Source organism: Xyrauchen texanus, chromosome 35 (assembly GCF_025860055.1).
Source record: "Xyrauchen texanus isolate HMW12.3.18 chromosome 35, RBS_HiC_50CHRs, whole genome shotgun sequence".
NCBI lineage: Eukaryota > Metazoa > Chordata > Actinopteri > Cypriniformes > Catostomidae > Xyrauchen > Xyrauchen texanus.
This window is the reverse complement of record NC_068310.1, coordinates 5,695,504-5,723,211: the sequence shown is the minus strand read 5'-3', so window position 1 is coordinate 5,723,211 and position 27,708 is coordinate 5,695,504. Positions and strand designations below refer to the sequence as shown.

The following is a 27,708-nucleotide window of genomic DNA, read 5'->3' as shown; positions in this document are numbered from 1 at the left end:
GTAATGTGCTTAAGAGATCGTTACCTCCAGAGCTTCACTGATGGCCTCTGTGTTTTCTGGGATGTTCTCCGTAGCCTGAACTTTCTCCTCCAGTGCGCTCAACCAGCCAGACTCCACATCCAGATACTGCTGCAGCTCGATCCAGCATGACCACACCTCCTGAACATAAACACACCAACATTACACTCTCCATACACTGCTATCAGCAAAACACCAGTGTGAACACACAAACAAGAACCAATCAAAGCATATCTTTTCGAGCAAGAATAAATGAATCCTCGCAGAGAACATGAAATCAAAACTGACTCAATTCACTCTCTTAATAAATGTTTCTGGTCTACTTATGAACGATTAATTGGTACACGTTCTTCTAAAGTCAAAAACATACATTATATTAACATGTATTTAGCTTAACATGTGTTCATGTGTTTATGTCAGTACCTCAAGTGTGTGGCATTTGCTCTTAAAGCGATCACACAGTTTGGAGTAGTTCTTCAGGACTTCAGTGAGCTCAGCGCTCAGATCGTGAGCACCAGAGGGCATCTTCCTCATCAGCACATTAATGCTGTCCTTCAAAATCTTCACTCGCACTTCCTTCTGTAGCACATCCTCTTTGGCCTTCTGAGACACACAAACCACAAAAATGACACATTTACTTTAGGCCTTCTGAGTGTTTTCAAACAGGATTGCATATGTTTACATGCTACTCTGTTATGTCAAATGTTATTTCATTATGTTAAAGTGCATTAATCATAAATCACAATCTCAAATGATATAAAAGTCACTCTTGAATATGTATTAAATACATTCAACTTAATTACACTTAAAAAACATACATAACAACATAATTAATATTGAGGCTTTCTGTCTGCTTTCATATTTGTTTGTGTATGCTCACAAGTAACCTCCAATTTATTTTTCAAGTTTTATTAAAATACTAACAATAGTAATATATCTATTAAAAAGTAATTATTAGTTAATTGTTACATTTAATACAAGTATATTATATAGTTGTTATCTTGTCATTGTTATACATTGTTATTGTTATATATTATATTATTATATTTAACTGCCATTTTTTTACATGTACTATTAATATAATACCATTAGTATTGTTATTATTATTAATTATATTTAATTAATATATTACATAAAAAAACAACACAACATTTACATTGTCTATGTTTGTGTATGTTTACATGAAACCTACTATGTTTTTTTAAATTTGTATTACATTGATAACAACACACATCTATTTATTAAAAAGTAATAATTTGTCAGATTTTGCATTAAATACACTTATGTTTAATTTAATATCATAGTTGCCATTATATGAAATACTATTACTATTATTAGTACTTACAATTATTATTATTATTATTATTATTATTATTATTATTATTATTATTAACACCAATCCTATCCATTTAAAAGTAATAATGTGTTCAATATTATATGAATATTTTATTATAAATATTATCATTATTACTATTATTATTGTTATTAGTATTATAACAACATTTAACAATTAGATTTCATTCTTATATCATATATAAAACACAATATTACATTTACTTTGTCTTTTTTCATATACGTTTCCATATGTTTACATGTGACCACCTGTATTTTTATGTTCTATTAAATTATTATCAAAAGTAATCTAAATATTTAAAAGTAATTGTTTATAAACAATAAATTAATGAATTTAATGCAAATATATTTAATTGTAAACTTCTAATATAACTGCTATTATAATGCATATTCACAAAGAAACATAAAAAAAATTGCATATATCACATAAATACAACATATAATTTACAATTTAAGCTTTCTGTCTGTTTTTACATGTTTGCGTTTGTTCACGTAAACCTTTTGTTAACCTGCTGATATTTTAATATGTTTTATTGCATTATATAATAATAATAATAATAAAATAATAAATATTTTTAAGACATTATTAATGAACAAATAATGATTACATTAAATATTGAATTGGTATATTATTGTATAACCGTTACGATGTTACATATACAATTTGTTTATATTACAAAAACTACTATTATTGTACAGTGCTGTGAAAAATTATTTGCCCCTTCTTGATTTCTTATATTTTTGTATATTTTTCATACTAAATTGTTTTAGACCTTTAAATGAGATATAACATAAAATAAAAGGCAGACTGAGTAAACACAAAACTGCCCCCTTAAACTTAATAGCGGTTTGTGCCACCTTTAGCAGCAACAACTGCAACCAAATGCTTCTGATAACTGGAGATCAGTCTTTCACAACAATATGGTGGAACTTTGGCTCACTCTTCTTTGCAGAACTGCTTTAGTTCAGCCACATTGGAGGGTTTATCGAGCATGAACTGCCCGTTTATGGTCCCACCATCATTTCAATAGTGTTCAAGTCAGGACTTTGACTGGGCCACTCCAAAACTTTAATTTAGCTTCTTTTGAGCCATTCAGAGGTGGACTTACTCCAATGCTTTGTATCATTGGCTATGTTAACATGTACACCAATACTCTGATTATTGCAATAATCAGAGTACAAGGAATAATTAAATTAAGATGTTTGCATGATTTGGGCAAACCTCTTCAATCCAGTTTACATGCTACTTGCCAATACTCTTGATAATTCGCTGAGAAATGTGATGTTTTAATGCATTTTTATTAAATAATTTTACAAAAAAAACATCATGTTGCAAATATGTATCTTTAAATACAGCTTGGCAGCTAAGAAAAATTAGTCAGTTTGTGCATCTTTTTGAATGATTTATTAAAAGATAATAAGAGGCATTTTCGACTACACTGGATGTCTGTTTTGATTCACTAGAAATAATCGGTTCATAAGAGTTACTTGTTTGATTGGAATACACATGCAAACTCAAAAAAAATCTTTTGAAAGATGTACTTGCCATTTTTTGCAGTATACAGTCTTTTTATCTCACCAATATTCAATTTAGACTGCAAACCGCATTTACAACTTGGGAAAATATGTTTTCTTTTGTCATGGGGCTGTAGATTCTGAAGTTGGGGAGCACCACTGCTGGAAAACAGTGAAAGAAACTGCTCTTTCACATGAAGCCGAGAAGTGCAGCTTTTGTTTCACAATGTTTTCAAACCTGTGCTTGAGCGTAACATCGTCCGTCTGCAGCACTGGTGCAGGCGCACTTTTGTCAGAGTGGAAGAAATGCGATTAAAGCATTTACATGCCAGTAACAAGTGATTAAAATAGCAGTACTCCACATATATTACTGCAATTATCATTACTCTGATTATTAGCATAATCGCAATATCATAATCGCAATTTTCTGTTTACATGAACAACAGTTTATTCCTTATTGCCTTAAATCGCATTGTAATCGTATTATGAGGGTGCATGTAAACATAGCCATTGTCTTGCTGCATAATCCAGTTGCGCTTGAGCTTCAACTCATGGACTGATGACTGGAATTCTGTGTTTGATTTACTCCAGATGTAATGGGACCCTTGTCTTCCAAACAGTTCCACTTTCGACTCATCATTCCACAGAACATTCTCCCAAAAAGTTTGAGGATCATCAAGGTGTGTTTGGCAAAATTCAGTTGAGCCTTAAATGTTGTTCTGGGTTATCAGTGGTTTTCGCTTCGCCACTCTGCTATGGGAGTCATAGTGGAGTCATGAACAGTGACCTTTATTGATGTGAGAGGCCTGCAATTCCTTCAATGTTGTCATTAGCTTTTTTTTGACTACCTGGATGAGTGTCACTGTGCTCTTGGAGGAATTTTGGAAGGTTGGCCACTTCTGGGAAGCTTCATTACTTTGCCAAGTTCTCTCGATTTGGAGATAATGGCTCTCACTGCAGTTCTTTGGAGTCCCAGAGCCTTTCAAATAGCTTTGTAACCCTTCCCAGACTGATGTATTTCAATCACCAATCTCCTCATCATTTGTGGAATTTCTTTCGGCCTTGGCATAGTGTGCTACTGTGTGAGACCTTTTAGCCAAATTCATGCTGCTGATAAAGTTCTATTAGGCATTGATTTGATTGAACAGGGCTGTCAGTAATCAGGTGCGGATGTGTCTAGTCCAGCTGAACCCCATTATGAATGCAGTTTCATAGATTTGGAGATTCAGTAACTTATAGGGCAAATATCTTTCACACAGGCCCAGTTGATATTGGAAAACATTTTTGCTTCAATAAATAACATTATCATTTAAAAACTGTATCTTGTATTTACTCATATTGCCTTTGTTTTATGTTATATTTAGTTTTTTAAACAATTTAGTATGAGATATACACCAAAAGAGAAGAAATTATGATTGGTGGGGTGGGGGGCAAAGGGGCAAATACTTTTTCACAGCACTGCAAATTATGATAATAATTTCTACAGAAATTGCATTAAAAAAAATTGCACTCTATAATGGTTAACATCATTAGTTAATATAATTAATGACTGTCATTATAATGTGTCACTTGATCCATAAAGTGTCTCTGTATTATAGTTTTAATAACGGTTCATGGTGTGTTCATAAGCAGTTCACAGCCTATGAAATTTGTCTTCATTCTCTATACCTTCATCTCCTGCAGAGCTTCCTCCAGCTCCTCCGGACTCCTGTACTCAAAGTCTCTCATGAGGAACTCCTCGTCCACTTGAATCATCCACTCTCTCATCTCCGCCAGATCTTTCTTCAGGTTCTTCACTTTCTCCTGACCCTCACTCACATGCTCTTCACGACTCAACAACTGAAAGCAAGAGTTGATCAGGTTTTCACAAGCATATGTAGGGAATATTTAGCTATCCACTTAACAAGATGTACCCAGGTAGCACATGTTCTTAAATTAACAACCTCTGTTGTGCCTGGAACAACAAGATATTAACCAATCAAAGCACTCTGATTTTACAATTAAAACTGCTGTGTGTCATTCTGTTGGTGTTAAAATACATTCCCATATCCCAGTTCAATATTCAGACAACTATAACAAAACCACTTGTAGGTTAACTTGCTGAGGAGTATAGACACTGTGGCACCTTGACAAAACCAGAGTCACCATTGCAAGATCATTTGCGTGCCGTTTAAGATGGTTCATGTAAGTGTTTAATGAACAGAGGGGTGGGGATTTCTTCACACCTCTTTACTGAGCATGTCCCAGCGTCTCTGACTCTCTTCGAACTCCTTTTGCCCCCAGTTGGTCACACCTGGCACTGCACTCTGCTGTACAGCCGCCACGTACTCTCCTGTCTGCTTTAGAGATGATTCCACGTGCTCCATCTCACCAACAAACTCCTGCACAGACAGAGACATGTCCTCAAGGCCACCGGTATGCCCTTTTCTGCTATTGCTCTGATATTAATAGATTTCTTTTTAGCTATGATAATTGACGCATTCACTTGAGAAGCAAGATAGTAAGTCATGCCATAGAGAAATCTAACAACATCTACTGAGGTTTACACTTAAAACAATTTGACCTCTGACCTTGCACTGGTTGAGTTCTTCCTGTAGTTTGTCACCGTTGCTGAGGCCGCTAGCGTCTCGAGACAGAAGCTCCTCCACCGCATCTAACCAGTGGCTCACCTCCTCACTCTTCACCTGATTGACATTAACACAGCCAACAAGATCAGAACAAAACCAGAAACACATTCACTGTGGTTGAATTCGAGAGATATCAGAGCATTTGATCGGAGTGTGTTTGATGGGACAGCTCTCACCTTTGTGTCCTTCATGTTGCCCAGAATGCACTGTAGCGTGTGGAGCTGATCGTGGGCAGCAATGGAGAGTTTAGTCCAGCTCTGCTGATCTGCGGAGTCTGAAACCTTCTGCTTCTGTTGATCAATCTCTGTGCAAAGAGTCTACAAGACACAGATTAAAACTACATTACCCAGAAGCACTCTCTCTCTTCACACTGCCAAAACTAATAATACACATTATCTCTTTAAAATAGCAGGAAAAACCAACATAAATTCAGAACCAAGACTGTACTGGATGTATAGATACTGTATGATTTCAATGTCTCAGTCAGCTAGCTTAGATATTTAGTTATTTGCCTAATTAATGAATGATATAACATTTACATTTATGCAATTGTTAGAAGCTTTTATCCAAAGTGACTTACAAGTACATTCAACATACATTCATTGCTTTGAAAATTCTCGCAAACAAGCAGATTGAGTTCAATGCTGCTAAATTTATGTAAGATTTTGATATCTACAAATGTAGATCAGGATCAGTATACTAATACTACACAGTTTCAAATAATAATTTCTGCATCATTAATCATTAATATGGCTAAGGATTAACGAGGGTCAAATTTGAGCGTGTCTAGTTCTACTAATTAAAAAAGGCATGAGAAATGCTTTTCAAATATATAATAAGTTGAATAAACATCTTCAATGATGAAAATGTTTTAATTTCTGACTTAGAATTCATTTTGATTTATTTTGAGTCTTTGTTGGCATATGGCAAGAAAATCCTCATCAAGATAATTTCTATTTAAAATTTCAATGTCAAGCAAAATATTCGGCATGTTTTCAATGTGTCAGAGTGCAGCATTACACTCATACCAGCAGGAGGAGACACACTTCAACAAACCCACAAGTGCTTGACAACTTTCCAAAGACCACATTCAGTCCCAAGGGGGGGAACTCTAAAATTAGAAAGTTTCTGATTCTCACACAGTCCACAATCAGTTGCATATGACAGGGCATTATATAACTGGAATTAGAGTATGATTCTGCCTGTTCATAAATGTGTGCAACTGAGTGGACACCAGAGAAACAGCACTTGCATCAACAGAACATATCTGCCACGTGGGCAATGGCTGGCATCAATCCTGAGTCTCTTGGCTCCCACAGACTACCACAGGAGAGTATAAATATTTATATAGCTATAAAGAAATGCCAGCCTACGTAAACTCCCTATGGCTTGTTTTGCAATTTCTGTCATTGGCTTTCTTCCTATTATTCATACAGTTTGAGAAAGAAACACACTTCCAAGATTTTCTCTATGAAATGCAAACGTTAGCTAACAGACTGCACACAAAGCTCAGGTGGATAATCAACATATAACAGACATGTACAACCAGGGTTCAGGGTACACTCACCAAGCGCCAAATGCAAGTAAAAATTGGCTTTGGTGAGTTACTCGCCAGTTGGACGGTAACTCTGTCACTGAGAAATAAATCACATTTTGTAATCTTGGTTTCAAGTAAAATATCAAAAAGGCCTTAACTGGTTTAGCTCTTCATCATTTTTTGGCTGCCACCTGCATTTTTCACACCCAAATTCAAAAGCTCAACTTACACACATATAGTGGACTAATTGCACATTTGTGGTCTCATTTCACAGAAAACCATAAAAAATAAAAAAATTAAAAAAAATTCCAATAATTCAAAACAAATATTGTAAAAGTTAACAATCTTATGATGAATATAAAAAAATTTATCTTGTTTTTTAAAAGCCTGTAATTCAGCTCGTTGTCCCTGCTTTAAGTTTGAGTTCATTCCACTAGATGGCAGCAAGTACATCTAAAGAGAATTTTCCCGCTAAAACTTTCCATCTCAATGTACAGATCTGAAATGCAGGTGGCACTCTAAAGCAACTGAGCACCCGCTATGTAATTGATCATAGGCATTCAGTCTATGTTGTGACCCCAAGCACCTTTCCCAATGTTTAATTGAATATCTCGGCCTCTGAGTGGACTAAAAGCTTAATATAGCCTATGTGTTGTTGATAAGCTGAGATTCTGATGTATAAAATTCCATCTGTAGCCAAGAATATATTTTGCAGATTATTTGTTTATCGTGTTTGTTTTTCTGCTGGACTGCATATTTTTTTTTCTGGAGGATTGGATTATTTCCCCAAGCAAGCTCACAGACAAGTAGATAATATCTAATTTTGCTAATTTTTAAGAGCTTGCTATAGAGTTTAGGGCTACTTGCGGCTAACAAAAGCAGTGATCACAGAAGACATGAGACATTTGTCTTTGTTGTCTTACAGAGATCATATTTCACTTTGTGGTTCTTTTTATAATAATTCGAACTGTGGTGTTACAGCAACAAAATGAACTGCACAGACGCATTCTGTGCAGTTCATTGTGATGCTGAGGTATTCGTAGTTTTTAACATAAATGCAAAATTGATGGAGTTTGATTATACGCTTTCAAATGGTACCACTTACGACTATTTCTCTTTCCAGGGGATTTAAAATTGTAAATGTAAACCTCTGGCCCTGCCCATGGACCCACCTGCTGAAGAGGTTAAAATGAGATACAGTTGTGAAGATGTGATTTCCAAAAGGGTTTAAGGTAAATTTATTTATTTTAATTATATGAATAATCCTAAAAACAACAACTTGTTTTGATAAATATTGTAACTTTTTGACCCTCACTAACGTAAGTGATGTACATGAATTGAAGTAGAAATAAAGAAAACATCCATGATGACTTGCACATCTTCTAATAACTTTAATTTACCAACAAACGTTTATCTAGCATGCCTAAAATTTTGTTTTTCTTCTAGTACTCCATGTGTCGACTTATATATTTAATATTTCTCAAAATGAACATTTTGTGACTCCTTTAATGTGAGTCACCAATATGCAAGGAAAAAAATTCTTGAATAATCCCATAGTCATAGACATAATAACATACTTAATAAAAAAATAACACAAAACACTTTTTTGATTTACCTCCCATTCGCCGGTGTGTTAAAGAGTTAATTCTAGACCCTGCATACATGCATCCCTGCAAACAGACACACACACCTGAGCTTTGATAACTGCCCGTTCAGCTGTGGTTATGTCTTTGACATCATCTGTGATAAGATGCAGTCTGGACTCCATCTGCTGAAGTGCTTCAGACGCCACCAGCCTGGACAACACTACAGACCGAAAGAGACAGAAAAGCATTTTAGAAGTTCATGTGGAAACTTTGGTACAATGTGCATTAATACAGTGAGATGAATTGACCAAAACGTGAACGATATACGCCGACAAGAACGTTTTCAACCTCAAGACAGCACAAAAGTGTAAAAATGTTATTTTAGTTATATCTATCTATCTATCTATCTATCTATCTATCTATATGTATGTATATATTCTGGGTAAACAGATATAAATGTGAGTAATTTGCAGACACAGTTAACATCGCTCATCTCTGCTCATTACTTTGCCACTGAGGAGACCAAAATAACTAACTTGGTATGTGTGTGCTCATCTAGCTTGGATCCCAGATGTTGGGTCAACAAGTCAAATGGAAAATTAGGTTTCCGATTGTCCCACGAGCACTAAGCTGCATGTGTTTTCAAGATAGCTGTACTTTGGGGACAACACTGCTTACAAATTTCTCACAGGTAAGCTCTATCTAACAAAACCTGTTTATGGACATCTTTAAAAGTAAATGCTTTCTTTTCTTGATTCTCAGATTAGCTTGTGGTCAATAATTATATAAGTAGTCAATTTACAGTTAAATTAGATTTATACAAAAGCTATAGAAATCTTCGGTATGTGTGTGTGTGTGTGTGTGTGTGTGTAGAGAGAGAGAGAGAAAGAGCGAGAGACAGAGAGAGAGAGGTTTGCACAAGCTTTAAGACACTATGGAAATCATGTAACCACAATCTCAAGCTTAAACATTCATACACTCATAACTGGAGCCGTTTCTAACATTGTGCAACCCCACTACACACACACTTAAGGGTTTATCTGGGTACGAGTGTGTAAAAGCTTTCACAGGAGCCACAAGGGACACATACTGACGTTACAACCATAAATAGACTTCTTTCACTCTGTCTACCTCTCTCCCCCTCTGCTGTTGTTTGCTACACAAATGATATACCTGTTACATAGTTCACCATTTTAACTTCAAATAAAACTGAAGAGAATGAGAAGGGACAGAGAGAGGACGAGGTAGAGTGTAACGCCCCCTTGGCACAGATTCAGTTCTTGGGGCTTGTAAAAACCTCTGTGGGCCTCATTTTTCTCTCACACTCTGTAGCTCTGTTCCAAAACCTAGTGAGCTACCTAGCTAGCCAACATTTCAAAGCATCATTGGAGAGCGTTTCTTCAACTTCAGGCACGTTCATGTCCCAGGTGTTGATTTTTTATTAAGACAAACAAATTTCTTTTTGCTTTATGAAGGTCTTATTAAAAATGATTTGGGAACTGTTCACTGGGCCTTCATCATTTCATGTTGCTATTTTTCAAATGTCTTTTATGTAGAGATTGTACTGTTTTAGCCTTTTAGCCAGACTGTCAATATTAAACTATGAAAATCCATAAAATAAAATACAATTAGACATTTATAATCGAAATAATGAATGGAATAACCAAAACATTCAGCAATTATTTCTATTGTTTTAAAAAATTACAACCACCCCAAATGTATGACTGTTTTTGGTGTCAATATTGCCACAGAATATTATTTCAAAAACATAAAAAATGTAATTTCCATCAGTGTAATTTCCAGCACAGAATTCTATTAAACACAATACAGAATTTGAGATGTGCTGGAAATGATGCTGAGGTGTGGGGGAAAAAAAAAGAGACAAAAATGACATAAATCTCCTGTGATGCATGTACATACACTGCTGGACATTGTTAGTAGACACATAAAATAAACTTGTGAGCGTGTGAAATTTTATTTCAATGAAAATATTTTTTTCTAAAAGTGCCCGAAGTAATCTGCCTTGTAAGATGCCTTCTTGTCTGCAAAAATTCTATGGCAGCAGCACATGAATGTGTTGCAATGTGCTCAATAAAAAAAAAAAATACATCCAAGATGACGAATGATAGACACTTTGATAATAAATACAATTACATTTAATTCAATTACAGTATAAAATACAGTGAGATTTGAGAGATACAGTGGAGAAGATTCAACGAATAACAAGAACATTTGCAGTTTCTTCCTCACGCAAATCTTTCGAGTGGCTTCAGAAGACATGGACTATAGAGCATGACAACTTTCTGTGGTGCTTGTTTGCCCTTTTTGGAGCTTGATAGCCTGGGTTACTGTCCACATTTGTTGTATGGTACAGAGCAGCTTGGACATTCTCCCTAACTTCTCCTTTTGTGTTCCAGAGAAGTAAGTCAGTCACACAGGTTGGGAACAACATGAGGTGTAATAGATGACCGAACTTTCATATATGGGTGAACTATACCTTTAAATACAAGTAAGACGAAGCAAAACCAAACACAGGTCTGCGACAGTGGTCTGTTCTTTCTCCAGAAGTCATTTTATTTCTCTCTGTTCTCCCAGAGTTCACTCAAATTGCAGGCTGGGCTGACATTCTTCAAATGATTTGAGAGTGTTGTGTAAGGGCTGTAATTAGGATGCAACGTGTACCTGTACTGATGTCCTGCTGCCGTGTCTTGAGCTCTTGAATAGCTGTGATGTGGCGTGATGCCAGCGCTGTCAGACTTGGTTTGATGGTATCAGGAGCTCCAGGTTCTGTAGTCAAACACTCAGCCTGGGCACAGAGTTCTTCCACCCGCAGCTGCAGCTTTACCAGCTCTGCTATCTGACACTGAAACACACACACACACACACACACACACACACACACACACACACACACACACACACACACACACACACACACACACACACTCTTTTGGGCTCTTTTAAAAGTAATTAATATTATGTTACATGAACAAAATATATATTATTACTATATTAAAATATTAAATAATTATTATATTCTTCCAAAAATTTTTAATAGATTACAAAAAATACAAAAAAATAAAACTGGTGAGGAAATTTCTATGCATGCCGGCTAACATATAACATTAAAGTTGGATTCTCTTTACATTTGAATCGTGATATTTGACTCACCTCACAGTCATCTTTGAGTGTCTGAAGCTCCATCTGGTCAACTTTAGCTCTAAACCTCTCAGATGAGATCAACCATTTCTCCTGCTCCTGAAGAGCTCCATCTACAACCTTCAGTCCAGAGAGAACCACTGCCACCCGCTCTAGAACTTGAGCTCGGTTCCTCAGATCCCGCATCAGGTTCTGACAGCACTCCCATTCATTATGCACTAAGTCTAAGCCGGAATTAGCCTCATCTGTGTACAGACCCTCTGCACAACAGAGATGTGTATATTTTGCCAGTAAGAGAACCATCATTTGACTCAATCTTGAAGAAAATAAATCCATAAATCTATACCTTTCCCCAGCTGTTCAATCTGCTTTTTTCCTTTTTGCACCATCTCTTTTACTGACCCATCCCTCTCAGCAAGCCCCGCCTCCAGAGCCTGCAAAGATCAGTTATGAAAATATTCCATAAAACCAAATTTTAGACTTGTTACTTACTGTAAATGTATGTTTATGTATGCATTACCTGTAGTTTGTCTTTCAGATCAGATGAGTCTCTCGCAGCTAGTGCAGATGATTTCCATGCAGTCAGTCGGGATAAAAGCTCAGGAACATCAGTTTCAGCTCTAAAAAACACAAAAGTAAACATCACAACAGAGTTCACATGAGGGAACACTACAGAACAACAAATTTGTTTTTGACTTCATGTACAATGTGACACATAAAAAGAATATGGACACACGCCCCACTTAAAAATGTCTAAAAGTCAATGGTTTCTATGATATAATTTCAATTCAAGTCATATCAAGTGCATTTTGTGAAATGTTTTGCATGAGAAGTGTGTAAATCTTTCCTTAAAATAAATATTGATTGATATTTTGTTATCTAGTGCATTGATACTGATACATTTCTGTGTGAGGTTTAAGTGTTCAAATACTTTTTGGAGCCACTGTATATTTCTCTAAAGTGCATTTTAGGTCAAGTTAAAGAGATTTCTGGCTTTTTGCAGGGAAGTCACGTTTGTGTTCACGTACAGTTTCCTGAGCTCGCCATCTGTATCTAGACATTGTCGTATCGGTGGGGCTGTTGGCAGAAACTCCCGGTCGCTGCTGGTGAAAGTCTGCTCCATCCGTGTCGTTACTGTTGTAACGGTCTCCATGACAACTTTTTCCTGTACCTGGGGCATCCCAGTAACAGACAGAGCTTCTGTAACCTGGACAACAGAACAAACTTTTGAAATAAACCTATTACATTTCCTAAATCAACTTGTTAGTAAAACTACAAATATGTGCTAAACTTCTAGTGAAGATCGTGTCAGAGTCTGACCTGACTGGAGCAGTCCTCCAGTTTCTGGACAAGATTGTCCCAGCGTTGAGTCAGCCCGTCTGTGTCAGACTCGATATTCTGAGCTGCTGCTGGACTGTTTAACAGAACCATCACGTCCTGTCCAGCATCTGACAGAGCACTAAGGGTCCTCCGCTTCTGGGCCATGTCCTCCTTAAGACTCTGTCGGGTCAAAGATCAAAATTGTAATACTAAAAATAAAGCTGAAGTGTGTAGTTTTGCGCCTCTAGAGGCACCAAAAAATAATTGCAATAAATAAAGTTTACCAACACTAACTCCTATCTGTACTAGGTGTGTACTAGGATCAGTGTTGGTAAGTTACTCAAGAAAGTAATCCACTACAAATTGCTAATTCCTTATATAAAACAGGATTACTTGACTGATTGCATCATGGAAAAGTTATCACATTAAGGTCCCTGTGTACCTCCTTCGAAATCGAAGAACGAACGTGTGTGAAAACATTTAGACCAAAATCTGGCTAAAATTAAGGGGTTTTTGAGTTTGTTTTGGCCAGAGCGAACTTTCTGGACAACCGGATCCTAAACACTTTCTTACTGCCACTGATCCATGTCATCAGAAGATGTGACCTGGACTCCACCTACTTTAAGGCTGACAGCCAATTCCCATTCAGTCAGTTAAGATCAGTCAACATGAACACATTGGCATATTGAGTTATTGCCAAGCTGGTGCAAACTTACCTACATCTGTATGATGACAAATTTTCCATGAACATATCATGCGATTTTTTTGGTTTAATTAGTTGCAAAATAAATCAAATCTACTCAAATCCTCTTAAGTGCCCATTCACTATGTTGTTTGATATGCTGCTTCACCCATGTGCCTTCTGCAGTGAAAGCCATTCATACATCCGCCTAAAGTGACATATGCCTCTGTTCATCATTCTTTTGTCTGTATTCTACCCATTAACACAGTGCATTCATAATGTAATCAGACCCCTTCATTTGTTTCACATTTTATTATGTTGCAGCCTTATGCTAAAATGCTTTAAATGATACAATTTTTCTCACATCAATCTACATTTCATGCCCCACAATGACAAAGTAAAAAACTTATTTTTGATAACTTTGCAAATATATTAAAAATAAAAAACTGAAATATCCCACTGACATACGGTATGCTATGACAATTGAAATTTAACACAGGTGTGTCCCATTTCTCTGGATAATCTTTGAGATGTTTCTACACTTTGATTGGTGTCCAACTGTAGAAAATTTAATTGATTGGACATGATTTGGAAGGGCACACAGCTGTCTACATAAGGAATTACAGCTGAAAATGCATATCAGAGTAAAATCAAGCCATGAGGTCAAAGGAACTGCCTGCAGAGCTCAGAGACAGGATTGTGTCGAGGCACAGATCTGGGGAAAACTACAAACACATTTTGGCTGCATTGAAGGCTTCCCAAGAGCACAGTGGCCTCTATTATTCTTAAATGAATTAAGTTTGGAACTACCAGGACTCTTCCTAGAGCTGGCGACCTGGCCAAACTGAGCAATCGGGAAGAAGGCCCTTGGTAAGAGAGGTGACCAAGAACCCGAAGGTTGAACACCTGAGATCATGTGTGAAGATGGGAGCAACTTACAAAACTTCACTGCAATACTCCACCGATCAAGGCTTTATGGCAGAGTGACCACATGGAAGCCTCTCCTCAGTTCAAGACATATGAAAGCCTGCTTGGAATTTGAAAAAGCACCTAAAAGACTCTCAGACTGTGGTCTGATGAAACAAAGATTGAACTGTTGGGCCTCAATTACAACAGTCATGTCTGGAGGAAACTAGGCACCACACATCACCAGCGTAATGCTATGGTGAAGCATGGTGGTGGTATCATACTGTGGGGGTGTTATTCAGATGCAGGGACTGGGGGACTGGTCAGGGTTTAAGGAAAGCCGAACACTGCAAAATACAGCAATATCCTTAATGAAAACCTGGTCCAGAGTTCTCAGGACCTCAGACTGGGCCAAAGGTTCATCTTCCAACAGGACAATAAACCTAAGACAACACACAAGTGGCTTAGGGACAACTTTGTGAATATCTTGAGTGGCCCAGCCAGATCCCGGACTTGAACCCAACTGAACATCTCTGGAGAGACCTGAAAATGGCTGTCCACTGACACTCCCCATCCAACCTGAAAGAGCTTGAGAGGATCTGCAGAGAAGAATGGCAGAAAATCCCCATCCAGGTGTTCAAAGCTTGTCTCATAATAGCCAAAAATACTTTAGGCTGTAATTGCTGCCAAAGGTGCTTCAACTAAGTACTGAATACTTATGTCAATGTGGATACATTCAATACATTTGCAAAGTTGTCAAAAATTGTGGTTTTTACTTTTTCATTATGAGGTATGGAGTGTAGATTGATGTTAAAAAAAAAAAAAGTTATAAGCATAAGGCTGCAACATAACAAAATGTGAAAAAGGGAATACTGTACATCTGCGGGCATCTGAATGTTCACAATCATTATGTTGTTGCTCAGCTGTTTTGAACTTCTTTTTGGCTTTGAGGGAAGAACGAAGAAGCACTTTGCCGTGAGTGTGCTTGGGACTTTACTAATTACTTTATCTTTTTTTGCCAAACAAATTCAAAATAATGCACATTATTCAACCTTGTTTATTGTTACATGAAAGTCATGCACTCAAAACCACACATTTCTCTCTTACACTGACCGTAGCCGTACACCCTTCAGCTGTCACAAAACCGCAAAGACATGCAGATATAAACATCATTTATGTGTTAAATCCTACATAGATAATACATATTTTTAGAAATGTGTAACACAAGTAATGTATTTAAAAGTAATTAACTCAATAACTGTAGCATGACTTCTAGAATATATAATGTTACAATACTTTTTAACTTTAAAAGTAGATTATATTATAGAAGTTACTTTGTAAACAGATTAAACACAACACTGACTAATCACTGCATGTTTGTCTACTCACGGCTAATCTGCGGACACTGGCATTTATTTCACTGGGGTCTTTATAATCACTGGTCTGGACTTCTTTTAAGGCCTTCTCCTTCTCTGCCAGCCACGATCCAAACAAACTCTGAAAGGAAATGAAGACAAAATATACACATTTATACTGTATAAGCAAGGTGGCGAGAAACAGCAATTTGAGAAAAAAAATATATAAAGGAATATTAGGGTCTGACTTTTAAAGTGAATGGTGAAACAGAGGATAGGAAGTCATTTAGATTTAGAACATGAGGGTGACTGAATATGACAAAATTGTTTATTTCTAGGTGAACTATCCCTTTAAGTCTCCCTTAAACGTCTGTTTCAATTCTAGTCACCGAGCCATTTGGAATCAAGCGTAAAACGATACCAATTTACTCTAATTTCATAGATAAAAGTGTCTGATTACGCCACAGATCAGTTTTGCTGTATGACCACACACTGACGGAAGTGGTCTAGAAAGGGGACATGGAAGAACAAGGTCTTGTGCACTCCACACTAATGATGTTCTGGGTCAATGGTAATGGTGTATGCAGGTCATAAACAATGATAATTCAATCTCTCAGTCTTGCAAAATGCAGTTTGTACTGTTAAAAGAGCAACCTGACCCTCAAATGCATTCTATGAACACAGTCCAAGACCAGAGGCACAGCAAAAAAAGGTCCCAATACAGAGCCTTGAGGCACACATCTCATCACTTTCTAGAGCAGTGATTCCCAAGCAGGGGTACTGTACGTGTAAAATTGGGATGTCAACAGATCAAAATAATTAATCGTGATTAATCTCATGATTTTTTAAATCAATCTTGCGTATGTAATAAAGGAGTGCTCTGCATACATTTCTACCTTCAATACTCTACAGTCAACACCTTGAACTCTTTGTCATGTCCCTCAAACCATCCCTGAAAAATGTTTGCAGTGTGGCAGGGTGCATTATCCTGCAGAAAGAGGCCAATGCCATCAGGGAATACCGTTGCCATGAAGGGGTGTACGTGGCCTGCAACAATCTTTAGGTAGGTGGTACGTGTCAAAGTAACATCCACAAGATTGCCAGATCCTTCGCTTGCACATTTTTCCTACTTCCAACTCATGAAATTCCAGAACTGGTTGTTCACTTGCTGCCTAATATATCCCACCCCATGACAGTTGCCACTGTAATGATATAATCAATGTTATTCCCTCCACCTGTCAGTGGTTTTAATGGTGTGGCTGATGAGTATATATCTTAATTCAAGGTAACAAAAATGACGTGAAAGATAGCTAAAGATGGGTTCTGGTTCTGGCCGTTCACGCTCAGTGACAGAGCGCACATGAAGTACTCTAATCCAGTGGATGATGCAGCTGGTGTAATGCTCCTATACAGCCCAGAAAGTTTTTGTCAGATGTCTTTAGCATGTTGTGTACTGCACAACATCGCAATGGCAATGGCTTTTTTTCCCACAGCTCCAAGTGTGCAATTCGTGTCACAGTACTGGCAGCGATTATAACTCTTATAAGGTGCCAGGCAGAATAATCAGGCAAAGGGTGAGAACCACCACGGATTTCCTCCCACGTCGAGCACTGCCGTATTAACCACACACACAGCCTGAATTAGTGAATGATGAGGAACAGATAAATCCTCCTGCTCAAGCAATGCTTCATGCCTTAAGTTCATCCAACATCTACAGCAGATCGGCTGTACATACTATAAAATCATTCAAAATTGTAATGCTGTACATTGCGCTGTTTGTAAGTTATGTGTATTTTTTTTTTGCCATTTTGCTTTGGTGGCATCTTTCTCTTCATGTTTGAAACTGTACAGGTACAATAGTGCTGCAAGCCCTTATATGGAGATGGTTTGGGTAAGTTTTATGCAAATTACTAAAAAAGTACCAGCACTTCTTCATTTAGAAAAGTCCAGATTCATTAACATCAGTATGAGGGTAAGAAAAAATTCATGCAGTTATGCACATTGTGAATCAGGAGAAATTTTTCGGAAAAACTTTTCCAGTGCGTATAATTAAGAAAAATTAGCAAAAGTACACAAGTACTTGGAAGAGACAACAATGACTGATCATGAAAACATCCTCGAAGCATTTCAAATCATTCAGTCAATTATTAAACACATGCACACATGCCAAAATAGGCACTCTTTTTTTTGAAACACACTTGAAGGAGCGCAAATGCGAACCAAGGGATCTCAAGATGTGTTTAAAGATTGAGTATTAAACTATATTTAACTTGACACAGTGACCTAAACATTTGATTTTTATGACGCAACACACCAGAGACGTGACACAAGCATGTCTGACGCAGGTCGTATGGTCTTTACCTCACAAATATTGAATTACCAACAAGGTTAAGGAGGTGTCCTTTAAACTGTTACACCATATTTACCCAGTCAATCTTTATTTAAGAAACATATAATCTTTATTTAAGAAATCTGTAATGCTGTAGATGAATCTGCCCCTCACCTTTTTTGGGAATGTGTCCATACTGCAGTATTTTAGATGTTTTATTTGGTTTTCACAGTTTTGATAACTTAAGTTAATATTTTCTGATTAATCTGGTTATTTTTCTTGCCAAGTTTTTTTTATACATAAGTGTACAGTTATGTCTATAAAGCCCGTATTTGCCCCTAGTACATTTTTGTACTGCAAAATTGTACAAGAATGTAGCAGAAGATACCTCATCTGAATTTTTTATTTATTTTATATATATATATAATTTTTTGATATTTAAAAATAAGTATGTATAATTATATATTGATATAAATATGTATAATCATTATATATTGAATTATTGTTATATGAGGGGCTTTCTCAGCAAATATTTGTATATGTGATTAATCGCGATTAATTAATCGGAACACCATGTAATTAATTTGATTTAAAATTGTAATCGATTGTCAGCCTTAATTGAGATATGTTGTGTTTGGACTCGATTTAATCAGGATCATCTGATTAAAGTAATAATGCAATTTTCCATATTCTGTTAATGTTTCATGAAGTAATAAAAAAACAGCATTGACTGCAAACATGAAGAAACATAAAAAATGGGTTTTTGCCACTTTTTCACTTATTACTTCAACAAACAAAGAGACTATTGAAAACGGCACATTGTTCCTTACAGAAGTTGATCATGATTAAAACTAGTCCAAATACAACATAATTCATTTTCACACCTAAAGTCTTTATTCTCTCTGTTTAATTTAGTGATTTATCAGGATTACCGTAAATACTTATATGCACAGTAGATTGTTCCCATTCAAACAAGCCCTTAAACAATGCATTCATGTTGAAAGGACCCCCACATAGGGACATGACATCTTTACTGATCCCACACACTGATCGGCCACCAATATATCGCGCAATGCTAGTTAAGAAAACAATATATGATGACCATAGATGCTTGTGTAGAGCATTTCTACATAAACCAACACAAAAATAGCACAAACAGAACTCGTTCCACCTCCCAGAGTAATAGTTTCATTTACCCATTGACCACTCAAGTAGTCGAAATGACCGACTTGCACATCCCTAATCTCAGATCATACCTGGTCGTCGAGTAGTCGCTGCCAAACCAGCTGAATTTCCTCAAGTTTGTTCCAGCGCTCTTCTGTCCAGCGACACACAGCCGCCCAGCGCTCTCCAAGTGACTTTGAGGAACAGCAGGAAAAAAGAAAGAGAAAGTTATTTACTCAATGACTTTTCACACACATATTATCTCTCAGCACTGGGAGTGTCAAATGTCTGTCCACTTCCAAGCTTCTGACTTCACCACATCCAGTGAATTTATAATGTGTCTAAAATGAATAAATTTAATTCCTAAGAGGAGCTGTCAGTAAATCCATTGAAAAAGCTAGAAACCACTTGTTGAGGAGAAGTTTATAGTTTATTTTCTAAGTGATCAGCCATAGGCAAAAAAAATCCCATAGATTTACATCAAAGGAAGGACATGAGTAAGATCACAATATATGGTAATAGAAACTTGGGTGGCCAATTTTAACTTGCAACCACTAAGCAACAACCCAGAACAACCTAGCAAGGTCTAAGGAATTGGCACCTGCCCACAACACCCTAGCATTTTGGACAAGACTGGTATAAAAGTTCAAAAGGTCTTGTTTTCCATCCCAGGCATACATGGACAATAGCCATCTAAGTGAGACATAAGACCAATGTATCTTAAAACATCAACATATGAACATTAAAACTGGCTATAGATTAGACTCATGCAGGATATATATTCATTGTGTAATATTCTAGATATGCGAGTTGAAGACTACCTGCAGTTGGTCCTCCAGGGCAGTGGTGGCACTCTCTCCACTGTTCTCATCCACGACAACCACCATGTGTGTGAGAGAGTTCACCTTCACCTGCTCAACCTCCAGGTCATTCTGCAACACCTGACGACAAAGCAGTAAATAAAGGTAAAAGTTAAAATGTTAAGGGATGGTCCAAGCACACTTTAACTTTTACATTTTCATATCGCTTCATTTACTCACAAATCTTTGGTACTCTGGAAAGAGGAAATGCAAATTTATTAAGGCAAGACATTATGAAATGTATTGGATTATTGGATTATATTACTCAAGCTTCTCCAGAGTGGAATGAATTTGAACCTGCTAAGCCCCACCTTAATTGTTTCTAACCAATCCTGTCTTGGTAACTGTTGCTGTCGTCTACCGGTGGAGGAGTGAGCTAGCGTCTGCCAGAGGGTGGAGGAGCGGTTGAGGACCGGGCGACAGTGCGTCTGGGAGCCAGTGAGCAAGTTTTCTCTATTTCTCCCCTCTCTCTCTCTCTGTCGCTCCACCTCGCTTTTTCCCCTCTACCCTTTCCCTCCCCTCATCCCTCCCAAGGCTCCAAAAGGCGGGAAAGACCTGCCACCCCCTACCGGAAGGGAGGGGAGTGCGTCATGCCGAGGGTTCCCTGGCCTGAGTCGGGCGATGGAGGAGTGTGACGAGGAGGAGGTCGAGGCCGGGCCATGAGGACACACGGCCGGCCCTGAATTGGGCTAATCAGCCAAGAGGGGAATAAAGACAAGCCGGAGGCGCCAGTTCGAGGGAGAGAGAAACGCACGTGGCCGCATTGCATGTGTGTCTGTGTATGTTTATGTTTATTTTATGTTGCGTTTTAGCATTAAACTTTACGTTTACTGTTTAGCCAGTTCCCTCCTCCTCTTTACCCACTTTACCTCGTTAAAGGCAGATCTGAAGTTTGTGATTGAGGTTCTGTAATAAATACATAAATGTGCATGTGTGCATCTCCATAAATAGTGTGGAATAGCTTTGGTGTTGTGGAGTCGTCCCTGTGAGACTGTGTGGCTCCTAAACGTAAGCATTTGTGTGAGAATGAATGTGTTCGTTCTCTGCTAACTGAACAAACACACTGATGTCGTGTTTGTCTCCTGTTCATTGGGACATGTGCTGATTTGCTCATTCATTAATTTCTCACTCAGCAACTCAATCTCTCTCTCTCTCTCTCCTTTCAGTAGTCACGATAAATTCTCATTGAGATCAGAAAGTGAAAGCTTTTATTTGTGAACTGGCCATGCAGACACACACACATTATGACGTGATCAATAAAATCTCTCCCTTACTTTATGCTGCTCTATCTGAGACATATATCCTTCCATGTCTTTTGCTACTGGCTCTGTTTCCATCTTACGGATCCGTGCCTCAGTCTGTGTCAGCCAATCAGAGAGCTGCTGGAGCTGCTGTTGTTGAAGGTCCATGAGAACTTCATGAAGTCTGAAGATGGAGGAAAGACAAGAGAAATGACATGGTGAAGAAGTGAGTACTGTTGAAACGGGAGAGTTTGACAGAAATGTGGTTGTACCTGGACTGGCGGTCCATGCTGGCAACACGCAGGTTTTCCCAGCGTGAGTTCAGCAGGGTCATCTGCTCTCGGATCTCCTCCTCCTCTTCCTCACTGAGGTTGCCCTGAGCGATCAGCTGGTTTCCCGCCTGTAAGACGTTACCCACACTGCTCTGGTGTGCCGTCAACTCCATCATAAAGGCCTGAGGGGGCAAAATTACACATCAGTTACCAGAATACCTATAAGCAATCATCACTGACTTTTTAAATAATTAATATACAGTTATAAATTTGTTTTAAGGGCTGCATTCTCTTCACGTCGGTGAAGAATGAGAGCAACACTGTTCTGCGAGTGGAGATCGCCGTCCTTCTACGGATAGAGCCTGTCCCTCCAGCCGAGATGAAGAGTGGCTTTTACAGCCCTTACTTCGTTGTTCCCAAGAGGGGAGACAGGTTGCACCCAATCCTGGACCTGCGAGTCCAGAACCAGGAGTTGCACAGACTCCCGTTCAAGATAATGTCACAGAAGCACATTTTGTTGTGCATCTGGCATTGGACCAGCCTTGAGTTCTTGTGGGCAGGAGTCCATACAGCAAGTGTCCAGGTGCATCGAGGTTACTATTGACACCTCCAAGACCGGCTGGTGTGTTGTGTGCAATGGGCACGCATCTGCGGGCTCCTGGACAGGACCTCACCTGCGTTGGCACATCCACTGCCTCGAGTTGCTGGCGATACTATGCCAAGGCATTTTTAAACTCCCATCTCATGTCACAACATGCACGACACCTCCTCCTCTGGAGTTCGCGGCGGCTAAGTTCGCTGCACGCCACTCACATTCCAGGTGACCTCAACATCACATAAGATGCTCTGTCATGGCAGGTAAAGCTCAGAGAAGAGTGGAGACTCCACCCTCAGAAAGTCCAGCTTATTTGGAGTCAATTCGGCAGGGCACAGGTAGACCTGTTTGCCTCCAAAGAATCCGCCCACTACCGCTCTGGTATGCCTTGACGAGAGCTCCCCTAAGCACAGACACACTGGCACACAGCTTGCCCTGAGGGCTGCGTTCCCTCCAGTGAATCTACTTACACAGATTCTGTGCAAGGTCAGGGAGGACAAGGAGCAGTTCACCTCGTGGCTCCGTACTGGCCCACTCAGACCAGGTTCTCAGACCTCTCCTCGTGACAGCTCCTCCCTGGTGAGTTCCCCTGAGGAAGGACCTTCTTTCTCAGGGACGGGGCACCCTCTGGCACCCACACCCAGACCTCTGGAATCTCCTAACTGGTCTACCGCCTGCTGTGGTTAACACGATCACTCAGGCCAGAGCCCCTTCTAGGGGGGCAGCTCTACTCCCTGGCAGCCTCTTTCCCTCATGGGACCTCTCCGTGGTCCTCTCAGGCCTATGGAGAGCCCCCTTCATGCCCCTCGAGTCAGTTGAGTTAAAGGCAGTCTCTCTGAAGACTGCCCTCCTGACTGCGCTCACTTCCATAAAGAGGGTCAGGGACCTGCAAGCATTCTCTGTCAGCAAAGAGTGCCTAGAGTTTGGTCCGGAAGACTCTCACGTGATCCTGAGACCCCGACCGGGATACATTCCCAAGGTTCCCACGACCCCTTTTAGGGATCAAGTTGTGAGCCTACAAGTGCTGCCCCTGGAGAAGGCAGACCCAGCCTTATCGTTGCTGTGTCCGGTGCATGCTTTGCGCATCTATGTGGATCGCACGCAGAGCTTTAGACGCTCTGAGCAGCACTTTGACTCCTGTGATGTATCTTCCATGGCACGGTCTCCCCCTTCCTTGTGGTAGACCCACGTCTCCCTTGGCACAGCCCTCTCTATCCCGGTCACTGTGTTATAGAATCTCCCCCCCCATGGACCGCACCTCTCCCATGTGCGGCCATTGGGCCTGTATGGTGTATTTGCCTCCCCTCCTCCTCAGGTCAGGGTGTGGCCTTCCCCGGCACATTTTATGAGCATTGTTTAGGCCCCAGCTGAATCTATTTTTCTATGGAGAGGAAACTTAGAGAGAAAAGGCAGCTGGCACAGTTTGCTACCCACATTTGGTAACGGAGGTTACGACAGTAACGACAGATGTTTCTTTGCATTATTCGAGGTCTGAAAACATAGCATCTTTTTTGTTATTTTGACCAGTTGTCATTTTCTGAAAATAAATGCTCTAAATGACAATTTATATGTGGAAATAACAAAATAACAAAAAAGTGTTTTCAGACCTCGAATAATGCAAGTAAAAAAAGTTTATATTCCCCACTTTCTTCTCATTGTGGATGCAACAGTAGGACACGTGGTCTGGTAAGTTTTATATATATTTTTATATTTGAAACAAAGAATGTTTAAGTCTCTGAGGTCACAGCTTTAACATTTCAACTCCGTCATTCCCACTGTGGTCATTTCTGTTAGAATTGTGAAATAATTGTGGTGTTTAATTTAGGTTATAGAGGCAGCTTCAACTGAGGAAAAAAGAGAGTTGACACAAACCACAGTAAGATGTAAAAAGATTTATAAAAAAAAAAAAAGAAAAGAAAAAGTGTTTTAATAAAAAACTGATCCCTTACACGGTTCGTTAACTGAGACCTTTGTCTACAAATATATCCATTTCAAATGTATTAATTATTAAACAAAAAAATAATAATACGATTATAAACACGTTTTTCCCTTATCTCAAGAATCCGTGAGGTAATGGTTGGATCAGTACAAATACATTATGATATCTTTTTTATCATGTTGGAATCATTATTAAAACAAAAAACTGTTAATCATGAAATGAACAGTATACATTATATTGTTACAATTTTAATACATGCCTATTTCCCAAATAAATCTCTATTGACTACTCCAGCATTTAAAATGGCCCACTTTGGCACGTCCATTGCTAAAAATGTGTGGTTGTGTTTGTGCGTGGACATGTGATCACAAACCGTATTTACGAGGAAAGTATGTGATATGTGCATATGCAGTAAACAGTTGAGCAGGTGGAAGAGCTTAAGAACAGTATGGGGCTAGGGGCTAAATTTGAAAAACAATTAATATGTTTTTTTAAAACTTATTTTTAAATAAAGTTTGACCTCCTACAGTCTCCATCATTTTTGCACATTTTGTTATGTTGCAGCCATGAGCTAAAATGCTTTAAATTATTTCATTTTATTCACATCAATCTACACACCATACCCCATATTTACAAAGCAAAAAAACTGATTTCTTGCTAACTTTGAAAATGTCACTCTTGTGTTGTCTTGGCTGTGTGCTTAGGGTCATTTTCCTGTTGCAAGGTGAACATTTGGTCCAGACTGAGGTCTGAGAATTTATTAAGAATATCTCTGTATTTTGCTGCATTCAGCTTTCCTTCAACCCTGATCAGTCCCACAGTCCCTGCTCAACCCCACAGCATGATGCTACCACCAACATGCTTCACCGTTGGTATTGTATTGCGGAGGTGATGAGCTGTGCCTGTTTCCTCCAGACATGACGCATGGAATTGAGGCCAAATAGAAAGGAAATAAATCTTCGTTTCATCAGACCAGAGAATCTTATTTATCACAGTCTGAGTCCATTAAATGCTTTTTTGCTCATTTCAAGCAGGCTTTCATGTATCTTGCACTGAGGAGATGTGTCTTGCACTGATTATGAAGGCTACTGTGCTCTTGGAAAACTTCAATGCAGCCAGAATTTTTCTGTAGCCTTCCCCAGATCTGTGCCTCGACACAATCCTGTCTCTGAGCTCTGCAGGCAGTTCCTTTCATCTCATGGCTTGGTTTTTGCTCTGATATGCATTTTCAGCTGTGAGACTTTATATAGACAGGTGTGTGCCTTTTCAGATCATGTCCAATCAATTGAACTTTCGACACATGGACTCCAATCAAAGTGTAGAAACATCTCAAAGATGTTTATGGGATGCACCTGAGCTAAATCTCAAGTGTTATTGCAAAGGGTCTGAATACTTATGTCAATGTGATATTTCAAAATGTGAAAAAAATGTACAGGTCTGATTACTATATAAAATGAACTATAAATACACACATATATATATATATATTATACACAATATATACACACTTGGATGAAATTCATGTGCTGTGTTGTATCTTCAAACTATTTGACCTGGCAGCTTTCTGGGTCACCATGTTCCCAGGTGAAAACACTATGGTAACAGCCATGGCAACATCAGACCATCAGCATAGAGCCGAATCAATCTTCTAGCAACAGGTTAATCACAGCAAATTATATTGCGAGAAATATCAGTTGGTTTAAAAAAAGGAAATTAACAGTCTCTTTTCTCCAAACAACAAGAACAGGCAAAGAACCTAAAGGACAAATGACGCAACACACCATCTACATATTATTTCAGTGTTTTATGATTAAAGAGGAACCATATTGCAGCGACGAACAGGTGGATGCATTAAAAAAAAACATTCCTCAAGGGATCAGCAAGGCTTTGTTTTATTTCCTTCAATGTTCTTTCTGTGTCAGAGCCTAACTTTAGCATTCACTTTCTGACAGGAATATAAACCACAACCCGTCCCCAACACCAGCCCTCATGCCTTCAAACTCTCGCTCAAGATCCGTCACTTGGGAGTGAGTTTATGGGCACGGGCCCTGATGTCTGTCAGTCTCTCAGCATCACAGAATTCCTAACATTCCTGGCATTGTCTGAGCATGTTCTCCAAGAGGAGGAGGAGAGGAGAGAAGAGTAGATCGCATCTGAAGACAGATGCGATCATTTCTAAAGGAGAGTTAATCTTCTAGGCTGAAAGTGTAGATTTGGGCTTTAAATTGTTTTTACTCTGAGATATGACCTGACACTGGGCAGAAAAGTATGAATAGAGTTGAAAGATGGAAATGCAGTGTCACGTCTACCTCATGCGTGTGGAACTGCTCTTTGACCTCCTCGACATCATCAGACAAGTCATCCTGCATGTGCAGTGTGTCTTCAGCAGACAGCAGCCAGGTGAGCACCTCCTCCAGCGTAATCTGATATGTGTCCAGATTCACCTCCATTTCCACCTCTGTTAGTGTGCTGGGCATCCCTGCACATGCATAGCCCGTCTCCTCCTCCTCTCCAGCCAATCCCTGCTCAGGAACAGACAGCAGTTCAGTTCATGACCAGATTGATAATTGGAATGTTGAAGGTCAAAATTCGGAAACTTTTGACAAAAAACACTTTCCCGTATTTCACCATATTACTTTTTTCCCAGTCAAGGTACAACTTCTGTTATTCACACAAGCAACGCCTTTGTGTGTCCTTTATGCACTTCAAACGAGTCGCAATATTACTGTTAGTATTGTGTTAATATTACATAATCTTTATGTAATGAAGGTCAAAGATAGAATTTAATATATACTATATGAATTTGTATACAGTACTGTGCAAAGGTTGTAGGCACTTGTTTTCATTTATCACTTAATGACATATAAAGTCCAGTATACATAAACCAATATTCGACACCTTTGCCTTTAAAATAGCACCAATTCTTCAAGTTACATCTGGACACAGTTCTTCTTGGTTGTTGGCTTCTTGGAGAATTGGTTCTATCTCTTTATGCAATCACAGAATGTATATATATATATATATACACACACACACACACACACACACACACACACACACACACACACATATGTTGTGTTTCCATGTTTTATGGGGACTTTCTATAGACATAATGGTTTTTATACTGTACAAACTTTATATTCTATCCCCTAAACCTAACTCTACCCCTAAACCTAACCCTCACAGAAAACTTTCTGCATTTTTACATTTTCAAAAAACATAATTTAGTATGATTTATAAGCTGTTTTCC

At 38.5% G+C, this 27,708-nt stretch overlaps 1 protein-coding gene across 1 annotated transcript in view; it reads right to left on the bottom strand.

Moving 5' to 3' along the window:
• Positions 1-27,708, bottom strand: part of LOC127628647 (utrophin-like) — a 353,825-nt gene that overhangs the window by 259,338 nt on the left and 66,779 nt on the right. The window contains exons 10-28 of the mRNA XM_052105413.1: positions 26,768-26,980; positions 21,925-22,106; positions 21,686-21,836; positions 20,373-20,492; positions 19,644-19,745; positions 16,093-16,200; positions 13,116-13,295; positions 12,824-13,002; positions 12,316-12,415; positions 12,142-12,229; positions 11,808-12,055; positions 11,319-11,499; positions 8,741-8,856; positions 5,690-5,830; positions 5,457-5,570; positions 5,112-5,267; positions 4,555-4,725; positions 442-621; positions 25-159 (exon numbers count right to left, since the gene is read on the bottom strand). Coding sequence (XP_051961373.1) covers positions 25-159; positions 442-621; positions 4,555-4,725; positions 5,112-5,267; positions 5,457-5,570; positions 5,690-5,830; positions 8,741-8,856; positions 11,319-11,499; positions 11,808-12,055; positions 12,142-12,229; positions 12,316-12,415; positions 12,824-13,002; positions 13,116-13,295; positions 16,093-16,200; positions 19,644-19,745; positions 20,373-20,492; positions 21,686-21,836; positions 21,925-22,106; positions 26,768-26,980 — 2,865 coding nt within the window. The remainder of the gene's footprint in view (positions 1-24; positions 160-441; positions 622-4,554; positions 4,726-5,111; positions 5,268-5,456; positions 5,571-5,689; positions 5,831-8,740; positions 8,857-11,318; positions 11,500-11,807; positions 12,056-12,141; positions 12,230-12,315; positions 12,416-12,823; positions 13,003-13,115; positions 13,296-16,092; positions 16,201-19,643; positions 19,746-20,372; positions 20,493-21,685; positions 21,837-21,924; positions 22,107-26,767; positions 26,981-27,708) is intronic.